The sequence below is a fragment of the Zeus faber genome (genome assembly GCF_960531495.2).
Source record: "Zeus faber genome assembly, chromosome: 16".
NCBI lineage: Eukaryota > Metazoa > Chordata > Actinopteri > Zeiformes > Zeidae > Zeus > Zeus faber.
In genome coordinates, this window is record NC_137202.1 from 3,566,915 (window position 1) to 3,591,699 (window position 24,785).

The following is a 24,785-nucleotide window of genomic DNA, read 5'->3' on the forward strand; positions in this document are numbered from 1 at the left end:
CCTTCCACTAACCCCCTAATTATACATTATACTTAAAATTCTGCTGTTATGTAAGGTGCACAATTTATTCAATGATGTACTGAATTCATGATTTGTTTATTATTGTCATCTCTCCACCTCATTGGAGACTCATTACGCATTTACGTGACTGCTCTACACTTGCCTGTTTAACAAATTCTGAGTCTTATAAAATATACAATGCATATATAATAAAAAACTTAAAATAATTGTCGGACAGTAAAAATGTAAAATTGTAAGGAAACTCTTGGAGGGGCTAGGGGTGCTTTGCCAAATCCTGACGGGGTGGGGGGGGGTTTGAAAATAAATGTAATTTTCGGGCCATTCCACCACAGAATCCCCAGTTTGAGGCATCGCTTCCTTCGGATGCCGTGACAGTAATCAGAATTATAATAAAAATCTGAAAATATTATTTATCTATTTACAGATTATTTTGTGGTCCCGCAATTACCACCAGCTCTCCGCAGATTAGATTAGATTCAACTAATTGTCACTGCACAGAGTACAAGTACTGAGGCAACAAAATGCATTTCACCATCCTAGTAATTGACTTATCTAGGAGCTGTGGGCTGCCATATAGTGGCGCCTGGGCAGCAGGGGGTTAAGTGCCTTGCTCAAGGACACATCAGCACGCTACCAAGGAGGAGGCAGGGATCGAACCGGCAATCTTCTGATTCCTCCTGAGCCACGGTGAACTGGATGTTTTTTGTGACGAGTGTGTGCACCAAATGTATGAATAATACCTCATTTAAATGCAAATAGCACCAATGCACTGGGACCGCACTGCTGTTTGCGTGGCAGCACAGCTAGTGGTGCATTTCACCGTTTGCGGTGCTTTGTGAAAAAGACGCTCACTTTTTCTGTTATTTCCACCAGTTTAGCAGCAACAAGAGCTGCACAATGCTTTTGTGAATTCACCCCAAAGTGTTAAGCACCAATACGTAGGCCTGTTGTGATAATTACTATATCGACTCAACCGCACGATATACAGTATAGACATGACGCCGATCATTTTTCCCACCTCGATAATCACCAGTTGTGTTCACATCCGTGTCCCCGTGCCGGGGAGCGACACCCACAAGACCAAAACAGTACCGTGGCGACAGAAGAATCCTTCGAAATCGTGATCTCCTCCTTATCTTTTGGAGTTTATACAGTGACCACGATCATAATCCCCGGCTAAGTTTTGTCTACGTTAGAATCCTCAGTGGGCTGTCTGCCGCTGTACGCTCGTAAGATCAGTCTGTTTTTTATATCCATAACTCCTCTGCAAACAAAAGTACCAGCTAAATGATGTAATGTAGCCGAAATGTTGTAAGTTTCAAAGTTAATAAAACACGTTAAGGAAGAAATTATGCGTCACAATTGAAAAATAAATATAATGCAATGAATACCAATGGGAAAAGATCAATGACTACTACATTCTACACTTCTGTTTTAAGGTTAAAAAAAATATCTGAGACATAAATATATTTCTAAATCCACAATTTTGCTGTTATTTTTGGTCATGCTGCTTCTGTCCTCTCGTCTGCTCTGTCGTCGTTTCGCCGTGGGCGGGGCTAAGGAAGCTCCAACACACACACACAAACACACACACACACACACACACACACACACACACACACACACACACACACACACACACACACACACACACACACACACAGAACCAAGGGAAGATAACATGTTTCTCGAGCCAGAGTCCATTTTATTTATTGTTTTGGTTGTGTTTTTATGTTATTTATGTTTAATTTATTGAGGACATTGTAATATTTTTCACTTTACAATGTCTGAATATTCCTGAGAATCAAAAGTTTGTTGCTATATGAAGGGGTGTACTTGTATTATTATGCTATTATATTCTCAAAATTACAATAATATAATTTATCACAATTATTTCATTATTATTATACATAATAATGACTCTTTTGTACATTTGGGGTTTTCCTGATGTTGTCATGTACTGTTAACTGTTAAAATGATGAGACGTAGCTCAGTATTATATTTGAGAACAGCCAGCAAAAAACAGCTACCAGTTGCAGCTACCCAAATTTCCAACCATTATTATTATAATGACCATACTGTATTAACACACAAGCTGAACTCGACAGGCCGTATACACACACACACACACACACACACACACACACACACACACACACACACACACACACACACACACCGTTATCACTAATTATAAAGACAAACTATTCATGAGAGATAAATTGCTTCATAAAGACGATGATATTGCCGCCATTAATGAGCTTGTCGTTGAGGAAGATAAAGTTTCTCTGTCTTTGATGGGGATGGATACAGGCAGCTTAGCAACAACAACCAAATAAAAAAATAATATATATATATATATATATATATATATATATATATATATATATATATATATATATGTATGTATATATATATATATATATATATATATATATATATATATATATATATATATATGTATATGTATATATATATGTATGTATATATATATATATGTATACACACACACACACACACACAACCATGTCTTCTGTCTGCACTATATTTTGTATTGATTCATCCTTTCAAGAGCTGCCATTCTAGTTGTTTACTGTATAGAGGAAAAAGCCATGACAAACACTGGAGTAAATAACTGTAATTTTCCCAATTAAATGTAGTCACGGTTGTGTAAATATGTATACATTTGTACATAAAAAGCTTTATCTCTGTATGGAGTGTGGGCCGCGGATTGTCTGTTGATTTGGCGGCGGCTGGCTTTCCACTGGGCCAGGTCATGAGGCTTAGTTTTAGCTGCTACTCTCTTTAGCGCAGTGCCAGGAGCCGTGCGCTGCCTCCCACACTGATTTGGAGGGTATTAAAGTATTACAGTGCAGTAAAGACAGTGCGCTGCTCAGCAGCCCATCCTGATCAAGTCGCCCAAACATCTGGTGGGGAGTTTCGCAGCATTTAGGGCTCCTTTGCACCATTCTTTACTCTTTTACATAATTTAAGACTCATTTGCAGCATTTTAGACTGCTTTCCATTATTGTTGGCCCCTTTGAAGCATTTTAGATCCCTTTGAAATATTTTAGGCTCCTTTAAAGCATTTTAGATGCCTTACCTCATGTCAGGCCCTTTTGTAGCATTTTAGGCTCCTTTGCATTATGTTAGGCCATTTTGCATCATTTTAGACTACTCTGAAGCATTTCCGACATTTTGCAGCATTTTAGGCTCCTTTTAAAGCATTTTTGACTGCTTTGCATCGTTTATGGCCCTCCATCAATTTGGGCTCATTTGAAGCATTTTAGACTCCTTTGCATCATTTTAGGCCATTTTGCAGCATTTCAGGCTCCTTTGAAGCGTTTTAGGTGCCTTTACATCATTTTAGGCCCTCCAGCAATTTGGGCTCATTTTAAGCATTTTAGGCTCATTTGCGTAAAATTAGGCTCCTTTGCATCATTTTATGTCATTTTGTAGCATTTAAGGCTCTTTTGAAGTATTTTAGATGCCTTTGCAGCATTTTAGGCTTCTTGGAAGCATTTTAGACCCCTTTCCATCATTTCAGGCCCTTTTCCAGTATTTTAGGCTTCTTTACATCAGGCTCATTTGCAGTATTTTAGACTCCTTTCCATCATTTCAGACCCCTTTGCAGTATTTTAGGCTTCTTTACATCATTTTAGACTAATTTGCATAATTTTAGGCTCCTTTGCATCATTTTAGGCCCTTTGCAGTATTTAAGCCCCTTTGACGCATTTCAGCTGCCTTTGCATCATGTCAGGCCCTTTTTTTGCATGTACGGTTCTTTTACAACATTTTAGACTCCTTTTCATCATTGCAGGCCCTTTTGCAGTATTTTAGGCTCCTTTGCAGCATTTTAGACTTCTTTGCAACATTTTAGACTACTTTGCAGTAGTTTCACAGCAGTGCACGGATTACTTCTGCCCTGTGATATAAGCTTGACTTTCTGCTGCTGTTTGCTCCACGGTGCCCAAGCCAAAATTTTGGACATTAAGTTGATTGTTTGTGGACCTCCTGGCTTAATTGGAGTTTTGAACTCATTTTTTTGTGTTTTTTTTTTTTTTTTTTTGCAAGGGTGCCTAATTTAACAATTTATTTTAATTTGTCACTTCAAAAACAGCAAATGTTCCCTAAATTCAATGTTTCCTCAACATAAAAAGAATAATGTCCTTAGCCCCGGAAAATTGATAAAATGCAGAACTCTTCTCTTTGTCTCCGTTAGCACCATTGGGTATTTTGAAACAAGGATGTGGTGTTTTTCCATTCTGCCCTAAAAAGCCAATGCTACCACTGTGAAGCGCATCCTTCAGCTGAAGCATCTGTGCTGATTGCTAATTTCCAAACTCTCCCCAGAACCTCCCATTAGAACAGATGGATCAGCATGATTTAAGGCGGCATTGAGAGCCAGGAAAATTATTGGGCAATCACTGGTTCCGATTTGGCCCTGTTTGCACGACTGTAGCCACCAAACAGCCCCAATTTAAGGTTCCTACTGTGCTGTAGTCGCCCCGATCTTCTTTTATTTTACTTCCAGTTTCTTCAGGAGTAGCTGAACATCTAATATCAATTGAAGCAAATAGGATCTGTATTTGGCAGTGGATTCTCTGTGCTCTGTGTCAGTGGTAGAGATTATGGATGTGATTTAATTTCCCTGTCGTGTTTCTCTCGCTCCTGATTTGGATACGCCACCGGGGTGTAATCACGGTGACAGGGTTTTGAAAGCTTCCTTCTCTCCTCGTCTACTATTTACCCGTGGACGTGCTCAGCAGGAATTTGAGAAGCTTCCTGGGACTTCAGACATCAGACGTTCAGCGAGAATTTTTACTGTGCAGTCGTCACAAAACCCGGTTCTATTAAACGCTGTTAAGTGAATAAGATGTTGAAACGCAGTATTGGTTGGTGACCCACTCAGGTCATTACTTATTGAGTCACTTTTTTTTACGGCCTGTCTATTTGGGGCAAGTCTTTTGCGTTGACATTTGGATACAACCCATTTGGAGATAATGTATATAAGCACAATGGATAAGACAAAGAATTAATAAGACATTTTTCTTTTGTGGCAAATGCACTGTTAACCAAATTGCATTCAGCATATAATCATATACATAGAAATGCTTTGCTTTGATAGGCTCTGGAAAAAATATATTTATATGGAGTCCATATGAATTAATTTTAAAATATTTACTTTGTAACTATTCAAAACCCCAAATTATTTAATCAGTGTGATCATTTTCAACTTGTCATACACACTCTTCCTCTGGAAAAGGAACGTTCTCCACCCGTTCTACCTCTCCCTCTCCGCTTGCTCCCTCCAGTGCAGCCGAGGGGCAAGCCAAGCGCTTGTGCCCGACGCCACCACACCTCTAACTTTAAAAGACACGTCTCGTGTCAGTGGCATTTTTAAGAAGAAAAAAAATAAAATTCAGGAATATAAAGACCTGTCTTCCGTAGACTTTGGACATGTTTAAATTTCTCGTCTTTGCAGCCGAGCTCTATAGCTCAGATCGGACTCACCATTTTTCCGAACGTTTTTTTTCCTTCCCGAAAACAAATCATTTTTAAAATATTTGTACCAAATAAATATTTGTAAAAACTCACTTCTTGTGCTTCATTTGGATTCGGCTCCGCCCCTACTTTACGGCAATGTTACTGCTTACATTCCCACACACTTCCATTCACAGCCGTTCCGGCATATTGCCAGAAATTATACTACTGTAGATCGAGAGTGAGGAAATTTACGGAACAACTTTTTCAGAATATTGGGACTTTTCCCCATGACGCCAATACGGAACATTGCCGGTAGATTTAAGGTTCATTCCAGGTGGGGGAGGGGCTTTAGTCCTCCATGTGTTCAAGGTCAAGAGATTATTTGTCACATACATATTTATACGGTCATACGTTTATGCAGTGACTTACTGTTTCCAACTGTAAACCTGTTCGGTCGTCACCACAGAAATGACAACGATGCAGGTATCTTTTCTGAGTTTCTGAGTTGAACTTTTCCCTCATACTCAAAGCCAAAATCACGAGGTGCGTTGAGAGCCGAAATGCCCGGAGATGCCAGAGCAGATAGCAAAAGGTTTCAGTAACACTCATAAAAAAAAGAGGGACCAAACATGAGTGTGTTCCGTGTTTACTCTCCAGTCAATGAATCCTCAGCAGTTAAACATTGAGTGGCATTGGCGTCACGTTAGTGTTTTTTAACTTGACTGGAATGAAAGGAATGAACGCAGAGTGTTCGTGTGGAACGTGCCTGAACTTAACTTGTTTCAACCAGGTTATGGGATATGATTATAGTTATCTTGCGCTTCTTATATTCCATTCCATTATGGTATTGCATTCCTTCCATTCCTTATATATTCCATTCAATACTGCATTGTTGTGACCCACAACTATTTACGATGTCCGCTCTCGGGTTGACTTTCACTATTATTCTCGGTATTATACTTTATTTTTCTTTCTGTAAATACTTTTATATTATTTATACCACACCCCTTCTTTGCATTGACATTGTTTAAATACTGTTCTTAAATAATGTTTAAATTCCATTTTTAAATACTATTTTATTTTAATCACCACTACACCCTTATTTTACTTGTTATGTAAAGTTGAGTCGGCTCTGAGACTAAGAATCTCATTCATGGTAATGATGCTTGCATTGTTACCAAGTATGTGACAATAAACTTTAAATTTGAGACAATGGGGAATGTGTGAAGGTGTTTCAAATGAGTACAGTCTACAATTATTGTAACACATCGCCTGATTGCAATTATTAATTTTTTAAATGATTATATTCCATGTTCATGTCTCCAAATTTGAAGGCAGTTCTAGGCCAATGTTAGAAATGTCATAATAAATACATTTAGTAATTAGGTTAATTTCCATCAGTATGTGAATAACTGTCTCTTCATCATTAGTAAGATATGTTTTATTAAACTGTTAAAAGCTTATACTGTGATAGTGACACGAAATGAACAAAAAAAAGGAAAAAATAATTGTATTTTGTATGACGATTATACCATTATATCAGCTTTCCTACCTGGGGTGATCAGACTCTCGACCATTGTTATTCATAACTACGGGACAGCTATAGACCCCTTCCCTGCCCTGCCTTTGGTAAGGCTGATCACACCTCCATTCTTCTCCTACCAACCTACAGACAGCGATTAAAGCAAGGAAAACCGGTTTGTCGGACAGTCCAACGCCGGAGTGAGGAATCCACTGCCACTCTCCAGGACTGTTTCGAAACCACAAACTGGCAGATGTTCTGTGTTGCAGCTGATGGGGACATTGATGCATACACAGACTCTGTCTCAGCCTACATCTCCAGTGCATTGATGACGTCGTCCCGAGAGTCAAGGTCAGGACTTTCCCCAATCAGAAGACCTGGGTTAATGGTGATGTCCGCGCTCAGCTCAGAGCACGGTCCTCCGCCTATAGCTCTGGGGACCTGGAGGCCTTGAGGAAGTCCAGATATGAGCTTCGGAAAGCCACCAGAGATGCCAAAAGAGCCTACACTGATAAGCTGGAGTCGGACGACCACAGTTCCGACCCCAAAGGCATGTGGTGTGGACTGCACACCATCACAGACTACAAAGGGAGAAACAGGAGTTATGCCCTGCCAGCCGCCTCTTCCCGACGAGGTTTGAGGCGAGCAACACCATCCCGGCTGCAAGGCTAGCAGCGGACCAGGACGACTGCACTCTGTTCTTGTCTACGCCTGACGTGAGGAGAGCTCTTAAAAGAGTAAACCCTTGGAAGTCTCTAGGGCCTGATGACATTCCAGGCCATGTCCTCAGAGCGTGCGCCGAACCAGCTGGCGGAGGTATTCACCTCCATATTCAACCTCTCCCTGATCCAGTCTACAGTCCCCACCTGCTTCAAACAGACAACCATTGTCCCGGTACCCAAGAAACAACCCATCACCTGCCTGAATGACTATCGCCCCGTAATCTCTACCATCATGAAGTGCTTTGAGCGGCTAGTCAGAACCGACATCTGCTCCTCCCTTCCTGACACCCTGGACCCCCTTCAATTTGCATATCGCCGAACAGATCTACGGACGACGCCATCGCCCTGGCAGTGCACACCACCCTCTCCCATCTGGAGCTGTTTGTAGATTACAGCTCAGCATTCAACACAATTGTGCATGCTAAGCTTGTTCCCAAGCTAAGGATCCTGGGTCTTAACACCTCCCCCTGTAACTGGATCCTGAACTTCCGGACGGACAGACCCCAGGTGGTGAGAATGGGGAAACTTCTCCTCCTCTGCACTGACCCTGAGCACCGGAGCCCCGTAGGGCTGCAGACTCAGTCCCCTCCTGTACGCCCTATTCACACATGACTGTGTGGCCACGCGCAGCACCAACACCATCCTTAAGTATGCGGACAACACCACCATCCTAGGTCTCATCTCTAACAACGATGAGTCCTCCTACAGAGAGGAGGTCAGCGTCTTGACAACATAGTGCCAGGATAACAACCTCTCTCTCAACGTCTGCAAGACTTCAGAGATGATCGTGGACCACAGGAAACGACAGCGGGGGGGCACGCCCCCATCCACATCGATGGAGCTGAAGTGGAGAGAGTTTCCTGCTCCAAGTTACTCAGTGTGTCCCTCAGTGATGACCTCTCCTGGTCCAGGCAATCGGACGCAGCAATAGAAACTGCCCAAAAGCGCCTATTCTTCCTGAGGAGACTCAAGAAGTTTAGCATGTCTGTCAGGACTCTCACCAGCTTCTACCGATGCACTGTTGAGAGCATTCTCACTGGCTGCATCACCGCCTGGTACGGCAGCTGCTCCGCTGCTGATCGCAAGGCGCTCCAGAGGGTGGTGAAGGCAGCGGAGCGCATCATTGGCTGCCACCTCCCCTCCGTGCAAGGCATCTACCGCACACGATCCCTTAAGAAAGCACAGAAAATCATAAAGGACTACAGCCACCCAGGCTATGGACTGTTCACGCTGCTGCTGTCTGGGAAACATTACCGGAGCATCCGGGCACGGACTACCAGACTCGCAAACAGTTTTTACCCTCAGGCCATCAGGCTTCTCAACCTGCAACATCTGTAGTCACCTATGTAAATTAAATGTACATCACCACAACTACATGTACATATCCACCAGCACTCCTTCACTTTATATTTACAGTGCATCCGGAAAGTATTCACACCCCTTCACTTTCCCCACATTTTATGTTACAGCCTTATTCCAAAATTGATTAAAATCATTTTTTTCCTCATCAATCTACCCACAATACCCCATTTTTTTTTTTAATTTTTGCAAATGTATTAAAAATAAAAAAAACTGAAATATCGCATGTACATATGTATTCACACCCTTTACTCAGTACTTTGTTGAAGCAGCTTTGGCAGCGATGACAGCCTCCAGTCTTCTCTGGAATGATGCCTCAAACTTGGCACACCTGTATTTGGAGTATTTCTCCCATTCTTCTCTGCAGATCCTCTCAAGCTCTGTCAGGTTAGATGGGGAGCGTCGCTGCACAGCTGTTTTCAGGTATTTCAAGAGATGTTCAATCGGGTTCAAGTCTGGGCTCTAGCTGGGCCACTCAAGGACGTTCACAGACTTGTCCCGAAGCCACTCCTTCGTTGTCTTGGCTGTGTGCTTGGCCCCAGTCTGAGGTCCTGAGCGCTCTGGAGCAGGTTTTTATCAAGGATGTCTCCGTACTTTGCTCCATTCATCTTTCCCTCTATCCTGACTAGTCTCCCAGTTCCTGACGCTGAAAAACATCCTCACAGCATGATGCTGCCACCACCATGCTTCAACGTAGGGATGGTATTAGCCAGGTGATGAGAGGTGCCTGGTTTCCTCCAGACGTGACATTCAGGCCAAAGAGTTCAATCTTGGTTTCAGACCAGAGACTCTTGTTTCTCGTGGTCTTAGAGGCCTTTAGGTGCCTTCTGGCAAACTCCAAGCAGGCTGTCATGTGGCTTTTACTGAGTAGAGGCTTCCGTCTGGCCACTCCACCATAACGGCCCGATTGGTGGAGTGCTGCAGAGATGGTTGTCCTTCTGGAAGGTTCTCCCATCTCCATAGAGGAATGCTGGAGCTCTGTCAGAGTGACCATCAGGTTCTTGGTCACCTCCCTGACCAAGGCCCTTCTCCCCCGATTGCTCAGTTTGGCTGGGCGGCCAGCTCTAGGTAGAGTGCTGGTGGTTCCAAACTTCTTCCATTTACGAATGATGGGGACCGCTGTGCTCTTCGGGACCTTCAATGCTGCAGAAATTTTTTGTACCCTTCCCCAGATATGTGCCTTGATACAATCCTGTCTCGGAGGTCTACAGACAACTCCTTTGACTTCATGGCTTGGTTTCTGCTCTGACATGCACTGTCAACAGTAGGAACTTATAGAGAGGTGTGTGGCTTTCCAAATCATGTCCAATCAATTGAATTTACTACAGGTAGACTCCAATCAAGTTGTAACAACATCTCAAGGATGATCAGTGGATCATCAGTGGCTCCTGAGCTCAATTTTGAGTGTCATAGCAAAGGGTGTGAATACATATGTACATGTGATATTTCAGTTTTTTTTATTTTTAATACATTTGTGAAAATTTCTAAAAAACCTTTTTCGCTTTGTCATTATGGGGTATTGTGTGTAGATTGATTTTTATTGTATGTACATACACTGCACCCTCTTGCCCGTATTTGTAACATCGACTCTTGCTTTTTTTTATATTTAACTCTTATTTTTTTTATTTAAAAAAAAAAAAAAAAAAAAAAAATGTTTTATTTGACTCTTGTTTTTTTAATATATTTTTATTATTATTTTATCTTTTTATGCCCACTACATAGTTTTTGCCAGTCATGCCCCAAGAATTTCATTGTACCGAATGACCTTGTGGTGAACTGTACACTTGACAAATAAAACACTTTGAACTTTGAACTTTGATTAATCTGCAATTAAAATACATGATAGACCACCTAGCAAGATGCTCGGCCCGTTGAACACTGGGTGTTATTGTTAATGTTCCACAAATGGGCGATGTTTAATCTGAGCCAGACACCCGAACGAGAGCCAACCTTGTATTTATTTATTTATTTTAATGCTGTTAAATGGAATTTGCTATTTAATGGCCCTGTTGACGTCTGGCTCATTCTAAATCTGCTCTGAGATCTAGTTGGGAGGCAATGATTCATTGCTTTATGTGCCACTTTTAAGACGCTCTGGCCACAGCGGCCGAAGGTATGGGACGGATCAGGGTGGATGGAAGACGGTGAGAATGACAAGTGAGACGTGTGTGAGACAAAATACCAAGGGACGGCGCTGGAGGGGCGGACAAAATAGATGCATAGCAAATTATTCATGACTGCGATGAGGCTGGAAAGGAAAAGGCGACGGGATTCAATGGTTAGAAGCCAAGGTTGGTTTTTGGTTTTAAATTTATATTTAAGTTAGGTGCTACGCTGAACAGGAGCCTGGTTACATACTGTTATTCCAGATACATCATCGACATGGTGAAGCAAACAGGAAGTATCTGTGCAATACGGAGGAGAAACTGATTTTAGCTGTGTCCAAATTCCCCAAGCTTTGCTACCTGTCCTTACGGGTTTATTGGGATGTTGGAAGGAAATCCCTTCTGTGGAAACAGGTTTCCTACCAAGTGGGCAGACCAGGTGTGTGTTTACATGCAGTGAAGATTTGTGATATATGGCCCACAGCCAATAAATATTACCTACAAGACATGATCATGACATGACTATTCCCTGTGTCAATTAAATATATGATTGTCTGAAGACGTACAGTATATAATATTGTAATAACATTTATAAATATAAAATATAGCTGCAGGCAGAAATACGCGGGGTCCAGGGTAGTCGGCCCCTCGTTAAAGTTCAATGGACGAGTGTGCTTTTGCTCCCTGTTACGGTGTGTTTTGTGACACAGCGTGTAATTCTATCATCGGGCAGTGTTTGCTGCTGTGGTTGGGTTTCCTACGCCGGTTATCATTCTGAAGTAGTGCTGCATGATTATGGCGAAAATGAGAAGTACGAATATTGTAGTCAATATTGTGATCCCTGGTAAAATAATACCTGTCACTTTTTAACCTTGTATGGTTAAGAGTTTGTATCTTATATTCCTTTAGTTAAAGTCCAATTGCAGCTATAAATGTGCTTGACAGTATCATGGTATGGTTTGGGTTACTGACTCATGTGATCTGTTTACTCCGTCAACTTGCACATGCACACAACGATTTCTTTGTTGTAGCGTACGTCTGTGTGTGGCACTATCTTGGTGAGGTAGTCATTGTTGATCACAAACTCCATCCACAATAATGAGCCAATCTGGATGAAACTTGAACGACGCCAGGTGGGAACTGCCCTGAATACACGTTATTCAGATTGTCTGTGGGTTTGTCGGATTTATGACATCCATGAAAATCCCTGTCAGTCACATTTGCATGTGCCGCGACCTTGGTGAGGATCCAGTTGTTCACAAATCACTAGACTGCAATGCTAGCATGTGACTTGTGCAAGCCGTCATTTGCGCATTGCGTGTTGCGGGGAATAGCTTTTTACTAAATTATTCCACAATAATGGACCGATCTGGATCAAACATCGACGACGGCATGTCAAGAATGTCCCTAATACACATTTTATTCATCTTGTCTGTGTGGGCAGATCCATGACAGCCATAGACCACTGACATTAGTTTTTCATTAACAATAGCAATTTGGGGCTGAGCCCTATTAATGAAACATTGCATACCGGTCAACGGAACATAAAATGTTTCTATTATGTTCCATAATCAATATATCTGTTGTAGAAATAATGACAGCAGTCCAAATTGTATACCAATCGATCATTTATTTTCACCTAGCAACCTAATGCGTGCATTGTATGCTACACTGAGCGCAGCACACACCGCCTCCTATGTGAAGGGCCCAGCTCTGCACCTGGGCTCCACCGAGTGGCGAGTGCAGGGCACACTGCGTCCTATCTGAAAGCCCCTTGAGCCCAGAGGATGATTAGTGGATAATGTCGAGCTGATACAAAATGAGGGAGGAAGAGAGGAGAAACAAAGCTCCTGTGGTGTCGATTAGACGGTTAATCATTACTCCCTCTTGTGTGTGTGTGTGTGTGTGTGTGTGTGTGTGTGTGTGTGTGTGTGTGTGTGTGTGTGTGTGTGTGTGTGTGTGTGTGTGTGTGTGTGTGTGTGTGTGTGTGTGTGTGTGTGTGTGTGTGTTTTATCACCTGACACTATCAGCCCAGAAACAACACATAACTGTGTCTTATCTGTTGGACTGTGCACTGTGCCTCGCTGGTTAGTGATCAAAATACAGCTTCTTACAGTCATAGAAAGAGAATGTTCCCACGGCACAACTTGATGCTCAAGTTCCGATTTATCGCCTAGATGGAATGTTTTTTGTTTGGATATTCACATCCATCTTGGGTTTCTTTTTTTTTTATGCTTGGCACGGATCTGAACTGGTCGCTCATCTCCTAAAATTACCCACACATACATACACATAGACGATAACAAGAGACCTACGTGGAAATAACAACTACATGGAAGTCAGTGAAGTTCCAGCTTTTTCTTTTTTGATATGGAGGTAAGTTTTTGTTAGCTCCTGGAAAAAGAGGTTGAGTAGAAGAAAAAGAGGCTGCTTTTAACTTTGGTTGAAAGAGGGACGGATGGACGCAGGACCAGAGCCAGGAGCGACGGGTGAACTGACACGCTGTCAAATACAACAATGGACGCATCTCCCCAAATTCCTCAACCACGTCTTCGACCTTATCGTTCCACTGACTCCCTCTGCCATCATGACCAAAAAGCAACAGGAAGTGATGTAAAAGTCACGTTAATTCTGATCTGACTGTTTAGAGCACGTGTTCTACACAGACTCGATGCACAGTTATATCCGGCCCACGTGATGAGTTTGGTTTTCTATTAATACTGAGCCGGGCCATTCCGACCAATGACGCATTTGTAGTCGACCAATGAGGCCGCGTTCGGACCGTAACCCATGAATATTCATCGCTTACCTGAAAGCGATGAATATTCAAGAAAATCAAATTCGTCTCGCAGGCCGGATATAATTGTGCTTTGAGTCCGACACGCAGCCTGGTCAGTCCAGAACCGTAACTCATGAGTTTTATTTTATTTATTTATTTTTTTAATGAACCAGACAACTGGTATAAGCCGACACTGCATCCTTTCAAATGACAATACTATTTGTCATTTGAAAGGATGGTGTGTCAGCTTGCAGATACAGAATATTAGGAATGATGCAGTGAACTCATTTCATTTTATACTCTCATTCTGTAGCCAGTCAGGTTTTTGGATAACCTTTGGTTTGTTTTATTGAAAGACCTTTTTGGGAGGCATGTGAAGTTCATTTGTTTATGAATCATTCTTTTTTACACAGGACATATTTTGATCAGTGAACGACCAGTTTGCGTGAAAAGTGTTGTGATTTTTTAATACAGCACCTCCAGCGACACCCCTCATGAGGATGCATCACCTCAAATCGGGCATGAATCGGATTTAAAGCTCCAAATGAAAGCGACCCATGTCACATTTAGAGAAGATCAGATTCCATGTGATTTTTGCTGTTCACATGGTTCTATCAGGGATATAAGGGCTCCATAGCGACGGACTTTGGACCCAGTAAAACGTCTCATTTGACTCCGCTCTTCCTCTTTGACACTCACTAACAAGTCATTATGCTCCTCACTGTCACTGTCAAAAACCAACCTTTCAACGGGCCCTTTATCGCTGCTCGTCATCGTTTTGCCGTCGTTGCAAGTCGCCTTTGCTTTGTCGTGATTGACGGATGACGTCACGTGAGCTTTTCTGGAAAAGGTTGAGCTTTTTACAGTTTTGGAAAGCGCTCCGCCATGCCGGGAGGAAGCGGATGCGCCACTTTTTAAGATCCGTCGTACTCTGTCTTGTTTTTAATGGGACTTGGGTGGGTTTTTTTGAGTCTGTAAAGTTGTATGGCCCGGGCAGCGTGATCCACTTAGTGGGGAAAGTTAAATATAGTGTCGCTAGGACTGGCAGTGCTCCACTGGTCTAATCCCATTTTTTACTCTCCTCTCGGAGATGAAGGTTAAAGCTGTCTCTTCATTCCACATTCATGGTTTACACTCCTACTGGTGCTCCAGGAACGTCTCTAGATTAGAGAGACTCCGAGGAGTCGATTCATTCTCAAGTCACCGTCATACACTTTCATCGCTCACTTTAAACACTTTATTTTCAAACAGTTCCGTACTCAATCCATGTCAAAGAGTGACGTATGGTAATTCAAGCCATAAAACCATTTATTTTCCCTCGTTATGCTTCTTTGCAACTGAGCGACTCCAGCCTTTTAACATGTCAAAGAGTGACTCAGCTCGGTACTGTGTGTTTTAAGTAATCCACTGCCTAAAAACTTTACTTCCAGCGGCCTTTATGACCCTAGGGTTGGTGAGAATCAGCTTTGTTTAACCTTTGTTGCAAAGCCGGGATTATGCTTCTCCGCAGGTACACGTTAACGCAGCTGACGCGCACACCTCCCAAATCTCAACACGATCAAACGCGCCAACTGTCCCGAATTGACCCAACTCCCTGTCGGGGGGCTGGTTCACAGCGCAAAAGAAAACGTAGCAGATAGAAGCATGATGGGCGGACGAGGTTCAAAGGCGGATTTTAATTTGCATATCCATATTTTTGGGGTCTAAAGTTTTCAAATACAAAACGGATTTCTTCAGTGTTTTCTGTACATTGTGGTTTACTAAATATGACACTGAACCCCAGTGGACACGTAACGTTGCACACAAAATCCGTACGAGTATAAAAGCAAACAGCCACGCGAACGTCTCCGAACGACACCCGCGCACGTAGGTTGACGTGCAGACGGAGAAGCAGGATCCAGCCTTAACACGTAGTGTCCCATTTCCAGCCAGTTACCACCAGTGGATGCAGGACGTGAAACTAGCTGGGCTGAACTTGCACACTGGGGGCAGTTTGCCATGATTTTCCTGTCAGCATCCAAACTGCCGCCATCAGAAAAGGTGACATGTGGAAAGTGTTTGGCGCCACGAGAGGGGAAACGTCTCTGAACCGTCACAGAGGGAAAACTCACAAATTGGACCTAAAGTAATTCCACTAACGTGTAGTTAGGATATTACCACTTGACTTCAAAGAACGTTGTTTTGTTTTTCCAACATCTTGCTGGAGTTATCGATGAATATCCTCCCACAATTACACCGTCTCCTGCTCTCGCTGCTCATCAGTCGCTGTAGCTGATGGATGAGACCATTTTGGCAATAAATATGATAAACCTCCTTGAAAGGATTCTGAATGCTCTCCGCTAGGAATTCCACGCAAAATCAGACAAATAGAATTACATTAGCATTTTTCTTTTTGCATAGTAAATTATATTATCTAATTTCATCAAAACTACTGCCTTTCAGACTCAAAGTAAATGCACACACTACCGGGGAGTAAGGATTGTTGGATACCGTTCTCTTTTTGGGGGGGGGGGGGGGGGGGGGGTGTATTGACCACTATAAATTACTGATATTTTCCATTTTCAGTTACAGTACACTAATAATTAGAGCGCTGCTTTTGAAAACAATGTTTTCTTGTTATTTTCCCTTATTGATATTTTTCTCCACTTTGTTTAAACAAACTGTGATATCGCAGTTAGGACGTAGGCGTTTTCGGACCAAACAGTTCTGGGGACTCCCTGAGGGGACTGGGAAGGTCCCCCGATAACTAAATATCGCACTGCACTTGAGCTCTGAGTGACGCTGAAGAGACGTCAGCCAACGGGGTTTCAGCATCAGTTTCGTTGTATTTAGTCCGTAAACTGTCACTGATTTCACCTGATCAAGTCGGTTTCCCAACAAATTTGAGGCGAGAAATAATCCTCTTGTGCTGATTAGTCCCTGCCCTGGAGTAGGAGTTAAAAAAGTCCCTCAAAATGGCATTCTTAGAACTATGTTCGTTCCTAGTTCGTGCAGTGCGGACACAAAAAACGGGGAGGTTCCTCCAAAAAGTTCTCAGATGGAAACATGACACTGAAACTCAACAGGACGGCCTCATGCATCACATTGGTGTCTTTGGTTTTTAAGAGTTGATGAGCACAGAATCGGAGCCGGTACAGAAATCGTGGGGCCCTCCTCGAGGAGCTCCTGTGACGAGACGCACGTAATGGAGCTGGAAACACGACTGCTGTGCTCGGTGTCAGCCAAAATCAGGTCAAAGCATGTCATCCAAAATCCCCCCAAAAAACTACAGTGGAGCAGACCAGAGCCTTTACAGAATAATAACAGAGGCTAGTTTGAGAGGGAGGGGATATTGTGAGGTGATCAATCAATCAATCAAACGAGTTTTGGGGTTACATTTTTTATTTGTAAATAAAACATAAATGACAGCAGAATCAGTTTATTCTGCCAGATGAGGTGAGGTTTGGTGGCCTGTTTCCTACAGACAATCAGCATTACTAATAATAATAATAATATAAAAAGAAAATATAAAATAGAATAAAAAGTGAAGTAAAAATAAAATAAGAAATTGTCAAATATAAACAAATAAGAGATAATTAAATAAAGACAGATTTTTTTTATTTTTATATTATTATTTTTTTTAAATAATCTGATACATAAAACTATACAGAATGTACAAGAGATACAGAGAGAGAAATAAATAGAGAGATAGGGGTGAAGGGCAGAGGTGGATATTGAATTCTTTATTGATTTCTGTCAGGCCCTCAGCTATAAACATCCCCTTAGTTACTGATGTAATCGATAGGTAATTAGTGTCCTGTCTGAACGGTGGGGGGTGTGTTTATTTGTGACTTGGTATTGACTTTGGGTTGCATTCTCTTCATTCTGGGGGGGGGGTGACAGCACTGTGCATCCCCCCACCAAGAGACCCAAATATTATTATCTCTCATCTCTGCTTTAGGCTCTGCTCTCTTTAACGCCTGTGTTTTTATTTTTAATTTTTTCCTTACTACCTGCTGCCAAGTTATTACTCTACTACTATTTCTAAGACAGTCATGTGACCTTAGTTGTTTTTTTTATTCTCGATTTATATTTATATACATTTAGTTTTTCCCAATGGCAGTTAACGATTGCATTGAAAATAGGAATGTTGAATAAAAAATGTGGTTTATCAAACTTCCATTTACTTTTTTTAAACTGAATTTATTGTAGTATAATAATTTTAGGAATTATGCATGACATGTTTTTTAATTAACATTTACAAAAAACTCACACACCCCCTGCATTACTCCAAAGTACCCCTAGCGGTACGCATACCCCATTTTGAGAAACTGTGTTAGTAGGACCATCAGAGACCCAAATGTATATAAAGAAGCACTGAAAAACAGAGTTTTTCATAATAGGTCCCCTTTAAGTTAAAGTTCTTCCACCACTGTCCCTATCTATAGTACCCCCATGTCTTCTTCTCTCTATCTCTCTCTCTGCCTCGCTCTCTTCCTCTCTCTCTCTCTCTCTCTCTCTCTCTCTCTCTCTCTCTCTCTCTCTCTCTCTCTCTCTCTCTCTCTCTCTCTCTCTCTCTCTCTCTCTCTCTCTCTCTCTCTCTCTCTCTCTCTCTGTCTGTTTGAAGCCGTCTCTCTCTGACTCGGTTAAACTGTTTTGTCTGCTCTGTGACACACCCAGAGAGCTTTGTACACGTTTCCATTTTAATCAGATAGATTAGCTGTCGCAGTTGTTTTTTCTCTCTCTTTTTTTTTTTTTTTTTTTTATAGTTTTTAACGTCCCACACATCAGTGCGTGACGTGCCTTCACTCACGGAGTCGAGATCAGATCAGAGTTTTCGGGGACTGTAGGAACCTGATAGCTCCGACCACAAACGCCACGCTCCCATTTGCTGCCGAGATGATGCGACACCTAATCTAGTTAATCTAGTTTTTGGAGTAATTCCTTGTTCGCCCTAGGACTATTAAAGAGCAACTTGCAGGTTGGCGTGCCTAGTGAATTCATGTGTGGGGAAATTATGTAGAAATTCAGTTTAAAAATGATTTTCTTTGTTTACTTAAAATTACAGCTGGACTATTTTTGGAATGCAATTAGCCACGCCCACCTACAAATCGGACATTGCCTGCGAACATTTGTGCGTGCAAACTCAAAATTCCTATATATTACCTGTATTTTTGCCCTTGTCGCATGTAAAAAAAAAAAGGTTTTTTTCGTTTTTTTTCAAACCATCTTCTCCAAAAGCCCAAGATTGTACATTTATTTAAAAACTTAACCTCTTTAAATACAAAACAAAGCAAAGTTCCGACCACATTCAAACTGTAAACCTGTAAAACCTGGAAACCCTGTAGAATGCAAACCTGAGACTAATATACCAGAAAGAATAACTTTGGAATAACGCAACTCATTTAAACGTCCAGGATTTGGAAAATAAGGTTTATCGTTACAAAAGCATTCGTATTTTACCGTCTCATGTCTGTTCCTTAAATCTCTACTGTGAACCTTAAGCCCGTACGGGGGTTTCTCTGCAGTTTATCCCTTGATCCTTTCTGATCCTTCGTGCATGTTGTGTGTTCTGTGCTCCCTCAGGCGGGGAGCCCGACCTCGGTGAACGCCCCGTGCAGCTTCTCAAGGACGTCTGTCACCCCGTCAAACCAGGACATCTGCAGGTACCGACCATCCGTCCCCTTTCCCCCGACTTGACTTGGGGTTGCAAAACGCTCTATAAACTGCCTTTAATGGTTCTGGGGTTCTGTTCAGTTCAGATAGGTACCTTGCGTTTAAGGCGCCAAAACACTTTTGAAGTTATTGATTCAGATGCATGCTGTCTTTATGCTTCATTCCATTTCTTCTCTCTTCTTTTGCCCCTGCACTTCCCTCCTTCCCTTCTCTCTTACCACCGTTGTCTATTACGTGTTCCTCCTCTATCACACACACACACACACACACACACACACACACACACACACACACCCACACACACACACACACACAAACACACATTTCACACAGCACCAGCGCTCAGGATCAGGGCTCACAGAAACAGACGGCGGTGGTTCTCTTGAATTCTAACAACAAAACTGGTCAAGGTACCGGAACGGTTTCCATAGCGACGTTTTGCGTGGATGCCGAAGCAGCCGCCAAGCCTTCCAAGCAGCAGAGCGGAGTTTCCATTGGCACGGACTGGCTCTCTCTGCTCCGTCCATCCTCCGGCAACCTCCGCCCCGATGGGACGCTCAAGTTATCCCGGTCCTTGAATGACATGGGCCACCGCATGGAGAGCCTGTGCAGCGGACTGCACTTCATCGACCGTACCTGCTCCGAGGGGGAGCTGCAGCAGACCCCTGAGCCGACTCCACCCATCAGCGCCGTCCAGAAGGCCCACGTGCTGGGCAGCAAGCCCACCACACCACCCACACACCAGAACCCACTCCCGCCTTTTCCCGCACGTCCCCACCTCGTCCCCTCCTTCAACAACAATTACAAGTATATGGTGGGTGCCTCCCCTGTCCACAACCCCTCTCCCAACCCTGCTGGTGTCCAGCCTCCTCCGCCCAATGCCCTCCTCCACCCCCATCACTCCCCCAGCTCCAACCTCTTTCGTCTCTTCCTCCCTTTCTCTCGCTCCTCCACCTCGGCCAGCCTGCAGTGCTCTGAGCTGGGCAGCATTGCCTCTCGCCTCCACATCACCAAGTCCTCCAGCGTCCTGCTGGAAGGCAGCGAGTCGGGGTTCGCCCCCGAGGACCTGCTGGGAGACGACAGTGTGTTTGAGGACGACCAGGACAGGCCCGGTCAGCCCCCCGTCAAGGGAAGAGGCTCCCTGGCGACCACGGCTCTGGCCGCCAGGACCGGGTCAAGCGGTCTGCAGGCGCCCCTCTGCTACATGGACGAGGACAGCGACCTAGACCGCTGCCCGTCCCCGCTGTCAGAGAAAAACGAGCCCCTCTCACCCTATTCCATGTCTGGGGACTGCTGCAGGTGGGTGACTGTCTGGATGGTGTAGTCCACGCCCGCCCTTCCTGTGACCTTGTAAAGCCCAGTCATCTCTTGTTCCGTAAGGTGGTAGAGCCTATCCTGTAAAGCAACATAACCAAGTAGAAGTTAACCTACAGGACCCTGTGAAGTGCCGTCTAACTGTTCACCCTAGAATGTGACTTGATAGACTGTGGTGATCTAAGATATTAGATACCTTAATGCTTTAGCCGACAACACACACACACACATACATGTCTACCAGTTGTTCCTCATCGACCATTATGTCTCATTTCATCTCATCATTTCATCTCTGCTTGCTCTTTTTCCATCCCCAGTATTTCATCGTATACTCATCCTGTCTTTCTAATAATCTTTCAATCCAGCTGACCATGCCAGATGAGCATTAGATTGACGCTGGGTTCAAGGGTCTTACTTGGGCTGTCATGTTCAGAACACAGATGTAGCATTGATTTGGGTTTTAAGCTGAAGCTCACAGTATGTGGAACATAATAGTTTTTGGTCGAGTGAGGATGGGAAGAATAGCAACGTTAAAGCTGGTTTTTGAATGTAACATAAAACACTGTGCTATACTGTATGAAGGGACATTTTTTTGTCAGGGGGATTCGGTAGCCCAAGATCCTGGCCTTCACTTCTGACTGGTCCCTCTCTGGTTCTGTTCTTAAACACCCTTGTATTCCCATTCATTGGAACTGCAATAGTTGAAGGACAAGGGAGGCAGAGCAACATGGAGCTGCTGAGTCGAAGCCTGTTTTCTTTCAGCTTGAAGGGCACGTCTTTGGCTTCTTGCCCCGGTTGCTTTCAGTAGTGACATTGGAGACAATGTGGCTCGGAGCCGACGTTGTTTTTTTTTTTGCTGGCTTGTTTGAGATCATTTTTTCCGATAGATCATTCTTTCCGATACAACTGAAAAGAGAAGAAACCCATCCCTCCAATAGACTGCAGGGTTTTTGCTTAATGGGGCCAGTGCAAACCGGTTCTTAGCAGGTTCGCCTGATTCCTTGCAGTCCTTGCCTAAATCACGTTTATTTCCTGCCAGTGTGATTCTCTCACCATTTTAGAGGAATGTAGGTTAAAAAAATGTCGATAGATTACAAAAAAAATCAATGTTGTCGCTGTGAGTGGCCATGCACTCTTTTGCAGGGTTGTGTAGATCAGGTTTAACAAAAATATTGAAGGACAGGTGGTAGGCTGGCGACAAAAAAAAACAAATTCCAGCACTGAAGTTGGAAGAGAAAGCATTCGTCCCTTGAATAAAAGAGTGGAACGGAGGGAGAACAGAGTCGGACTGATGGAATTGCCGGCTGATTGGGTGGGCACGGCCCTCAGTACTCTGCTCCACGCCGCAGTCCTGCCATCTGATTGGCTGAACAACATTGACTTTGGCAGGACACAAATTCAGAGCGATACTCAGTGCAAAGCAGGTCGCAGGTCGATGATCTCTGCAGATGAGACTTCTAGAGAAATGGAACCCTTCAAAACAAAAAGGAAGAAAAACAAAAGAATAAGAAAACATTGTGATATCCATAAAGATGGAGCCAGTGCCTTTCTCAGATTCAGACACGATCTTGATGTGAATGATCTGTTTTGTCGTACATGTATGGATTATTAATGTTCACATCAACCTTTGGAAGGGGGAAAAAATTTGATCTCAGTGTTTTCAACTCTGGCACGATTGTTGGTTGCCAGACTAATCTCCTGGGTTTTTCACACACAACAGTCTCACACAAGTCTCATGCACAATTTACTGAGAATGGGCGAAAAACAAAAAACATCCAGTGAGCGGCAGTTCTGCGGACAGAAACGCCTTGTTGATGAGAGAGGTCAACGGAGAATGGCCAGACTGGTTGGAGCTGACAGAAAGGCTTTGGTAACTCAGAAAACCACTCTGTACATTTGTGGTGAGCAGAAAAACATCTCAAAAATGCACAACATGTTGAACCTTGATGCGGATGGACTACACTTCTGTTCCACTTCTGTCAGCCAAGAACACAAAAGCTGAGGCTGCAGTGGGCACAGGCTCACCAAAACTGGACTAGTTGAAGACTGGAAAAACGTAGCCTGGTCTGATGAATCTCCATTCCTGCTGAGGCACACAGATGGTAGGGTCAGAAGTTGGGGCCAACAGCATGAATCCATGGACCCAACTTGCCTTGTGTCAACAGCCCAGGCTGGTGGCGATGATGTAATGGTGTTGGGAATTCTTTCTTGGCACACTTTGGGCCCGTTAATACCAATAAATCATTGCTTGAATGGCACAGCCTATTTGAGTATTGTTGCCGATCATGATAATCATGGCCACAATTTACCATCTTCTAATGGCTACTTAAAGCATGATAAAGCACCATGTTACAAAGCAAAAGTCGTGTCAAACTTGCTTTAATGAACATGACACAATGAGTTCAATGTTCTTCAGTTTTCTTTTTGCAGCATGAATGTGCAGCTGATAAATCTGCAGGAATTGCGTTAAATCAACATGCTTGATCATGTCAACATGGACGAGAATCTCAAAGGAATGTTTTCAACGTCTTGTGGAATCCATGCCAAGAAGAACTGAGCCTGTTTTTAAAGCAAAGGAGGCCCTACCCAGTACTAGTATAGTGTTTCTAATAAAGTGATCAGTGAGTGTATATAAGTATATACTATATACATATATATACTTTATATATATATATATACACAGTATGTGTGTAAATGTGCTCCATGTTTCTCTCATGGTGTTTTTCACCTTATTGTCTGATTTCACGTAACAGAGCAAAACGTGATCTCTGCGCTAGCTGCCATGGAGGGATCACCAGGTGGATTATTGGCTCGCACGGACACACACACACACACACACACACACACACACACACACACACACACACACACACACACACACAAACAAACACACCATCACGTCAGGTGGCACAGTGTGAGCAGAGGCCGACCCAACCATGGGTTCTTCTTCCGCAACAAGTCTTTGATCATTGGTTGCAAAAGATGGTTTTTCATTGACGTAATGATGGATTTCATTGTTGTTTGGAAAATTCTGGATGGGATGGTTTAGTTCTTGTGTGTGTGTGTGTGTGTGTGTGCGTGTGTGTGTGTGTGTGTGTGTGTGTGTGTGTGTGTGTGTGTGTGTGTGTGTGTGTGTGTGTGTGTGTGTGTGTGTGTGTGTGTGTGTGTGTGTGTGTGTGTGTGTGTTTTTTTTTTTACTCGTCATTCACAGCTTGTAAAAAAACACAAGTGTATAAGATAAATTAATAGATACTTTATTCATCCTCCGGGGGAAATTGCAGTGTTGCCAATGGCTCCCATCAAACAGTAGGCAATAATAATAAAGTAATGGAATAAAAAAAATGGTAATATATGGAAATGTGGAAGGTAAGAGGGGTGTCTTTTTTTATGAATGTTTTTTTACACAGCAAACAATCCAGTGATTTGCATTGCCAAATTTCACATATAATATAATTATTTTTATATCTATATTTACGTGTATATGCAGAATGAACTTGGAGGCTGAAACAGAACATAGAGCAAGTCATTGACCCAAAACTACATTTAAATAAAATTATTATATTGTTCTATAATAAACCACATTCACACTGTGTGCATCCTTAATCCTCCTTCCAAAAGAGTTTCTTCTCAGCACATTTTCTAGTCTGTCTTAAGGAGAGAGCGCACAGTCACTTTAAAAGAAAAACAAGCCTGGGTGAGTGTGGAGTGGTTTCCAGTGGAGCTGCTGCTAATTGGATGGTGTTGGTCTCTGATCAGGACGACGCTCCGAGCGGGCCGTGCTTTAAGATGTTCGTATGGAAAATAAGCAAAGCAGAGCTGTG

The 24,785-nt window shown here is 43.0% G+C and overlaps 1 protein-coding gene across 1 annotated transcript in view; it reads left to right on the forward strand.

Annotated features, from left to right (window-relative positions):
- Window positions 1-24,785, forward strand: part of marchf8 (membrane-associated ring finger (C3HC4) 8) — a 139,405-nt gene that overhangs the window by 98,803 nt on the left and 15,817 nt on the right. The window contains exon 4 of the mRNA XM_080016262.1: window positions 19,561-19,640. Within this exon, the coding sequence (XP_079872388.1) occupies window positions 19,561-19,640 (80 nt within the window). The remainder of the gene's footprint in view (window positions 1-19,560; window positions 19,641-24,785) is intronic.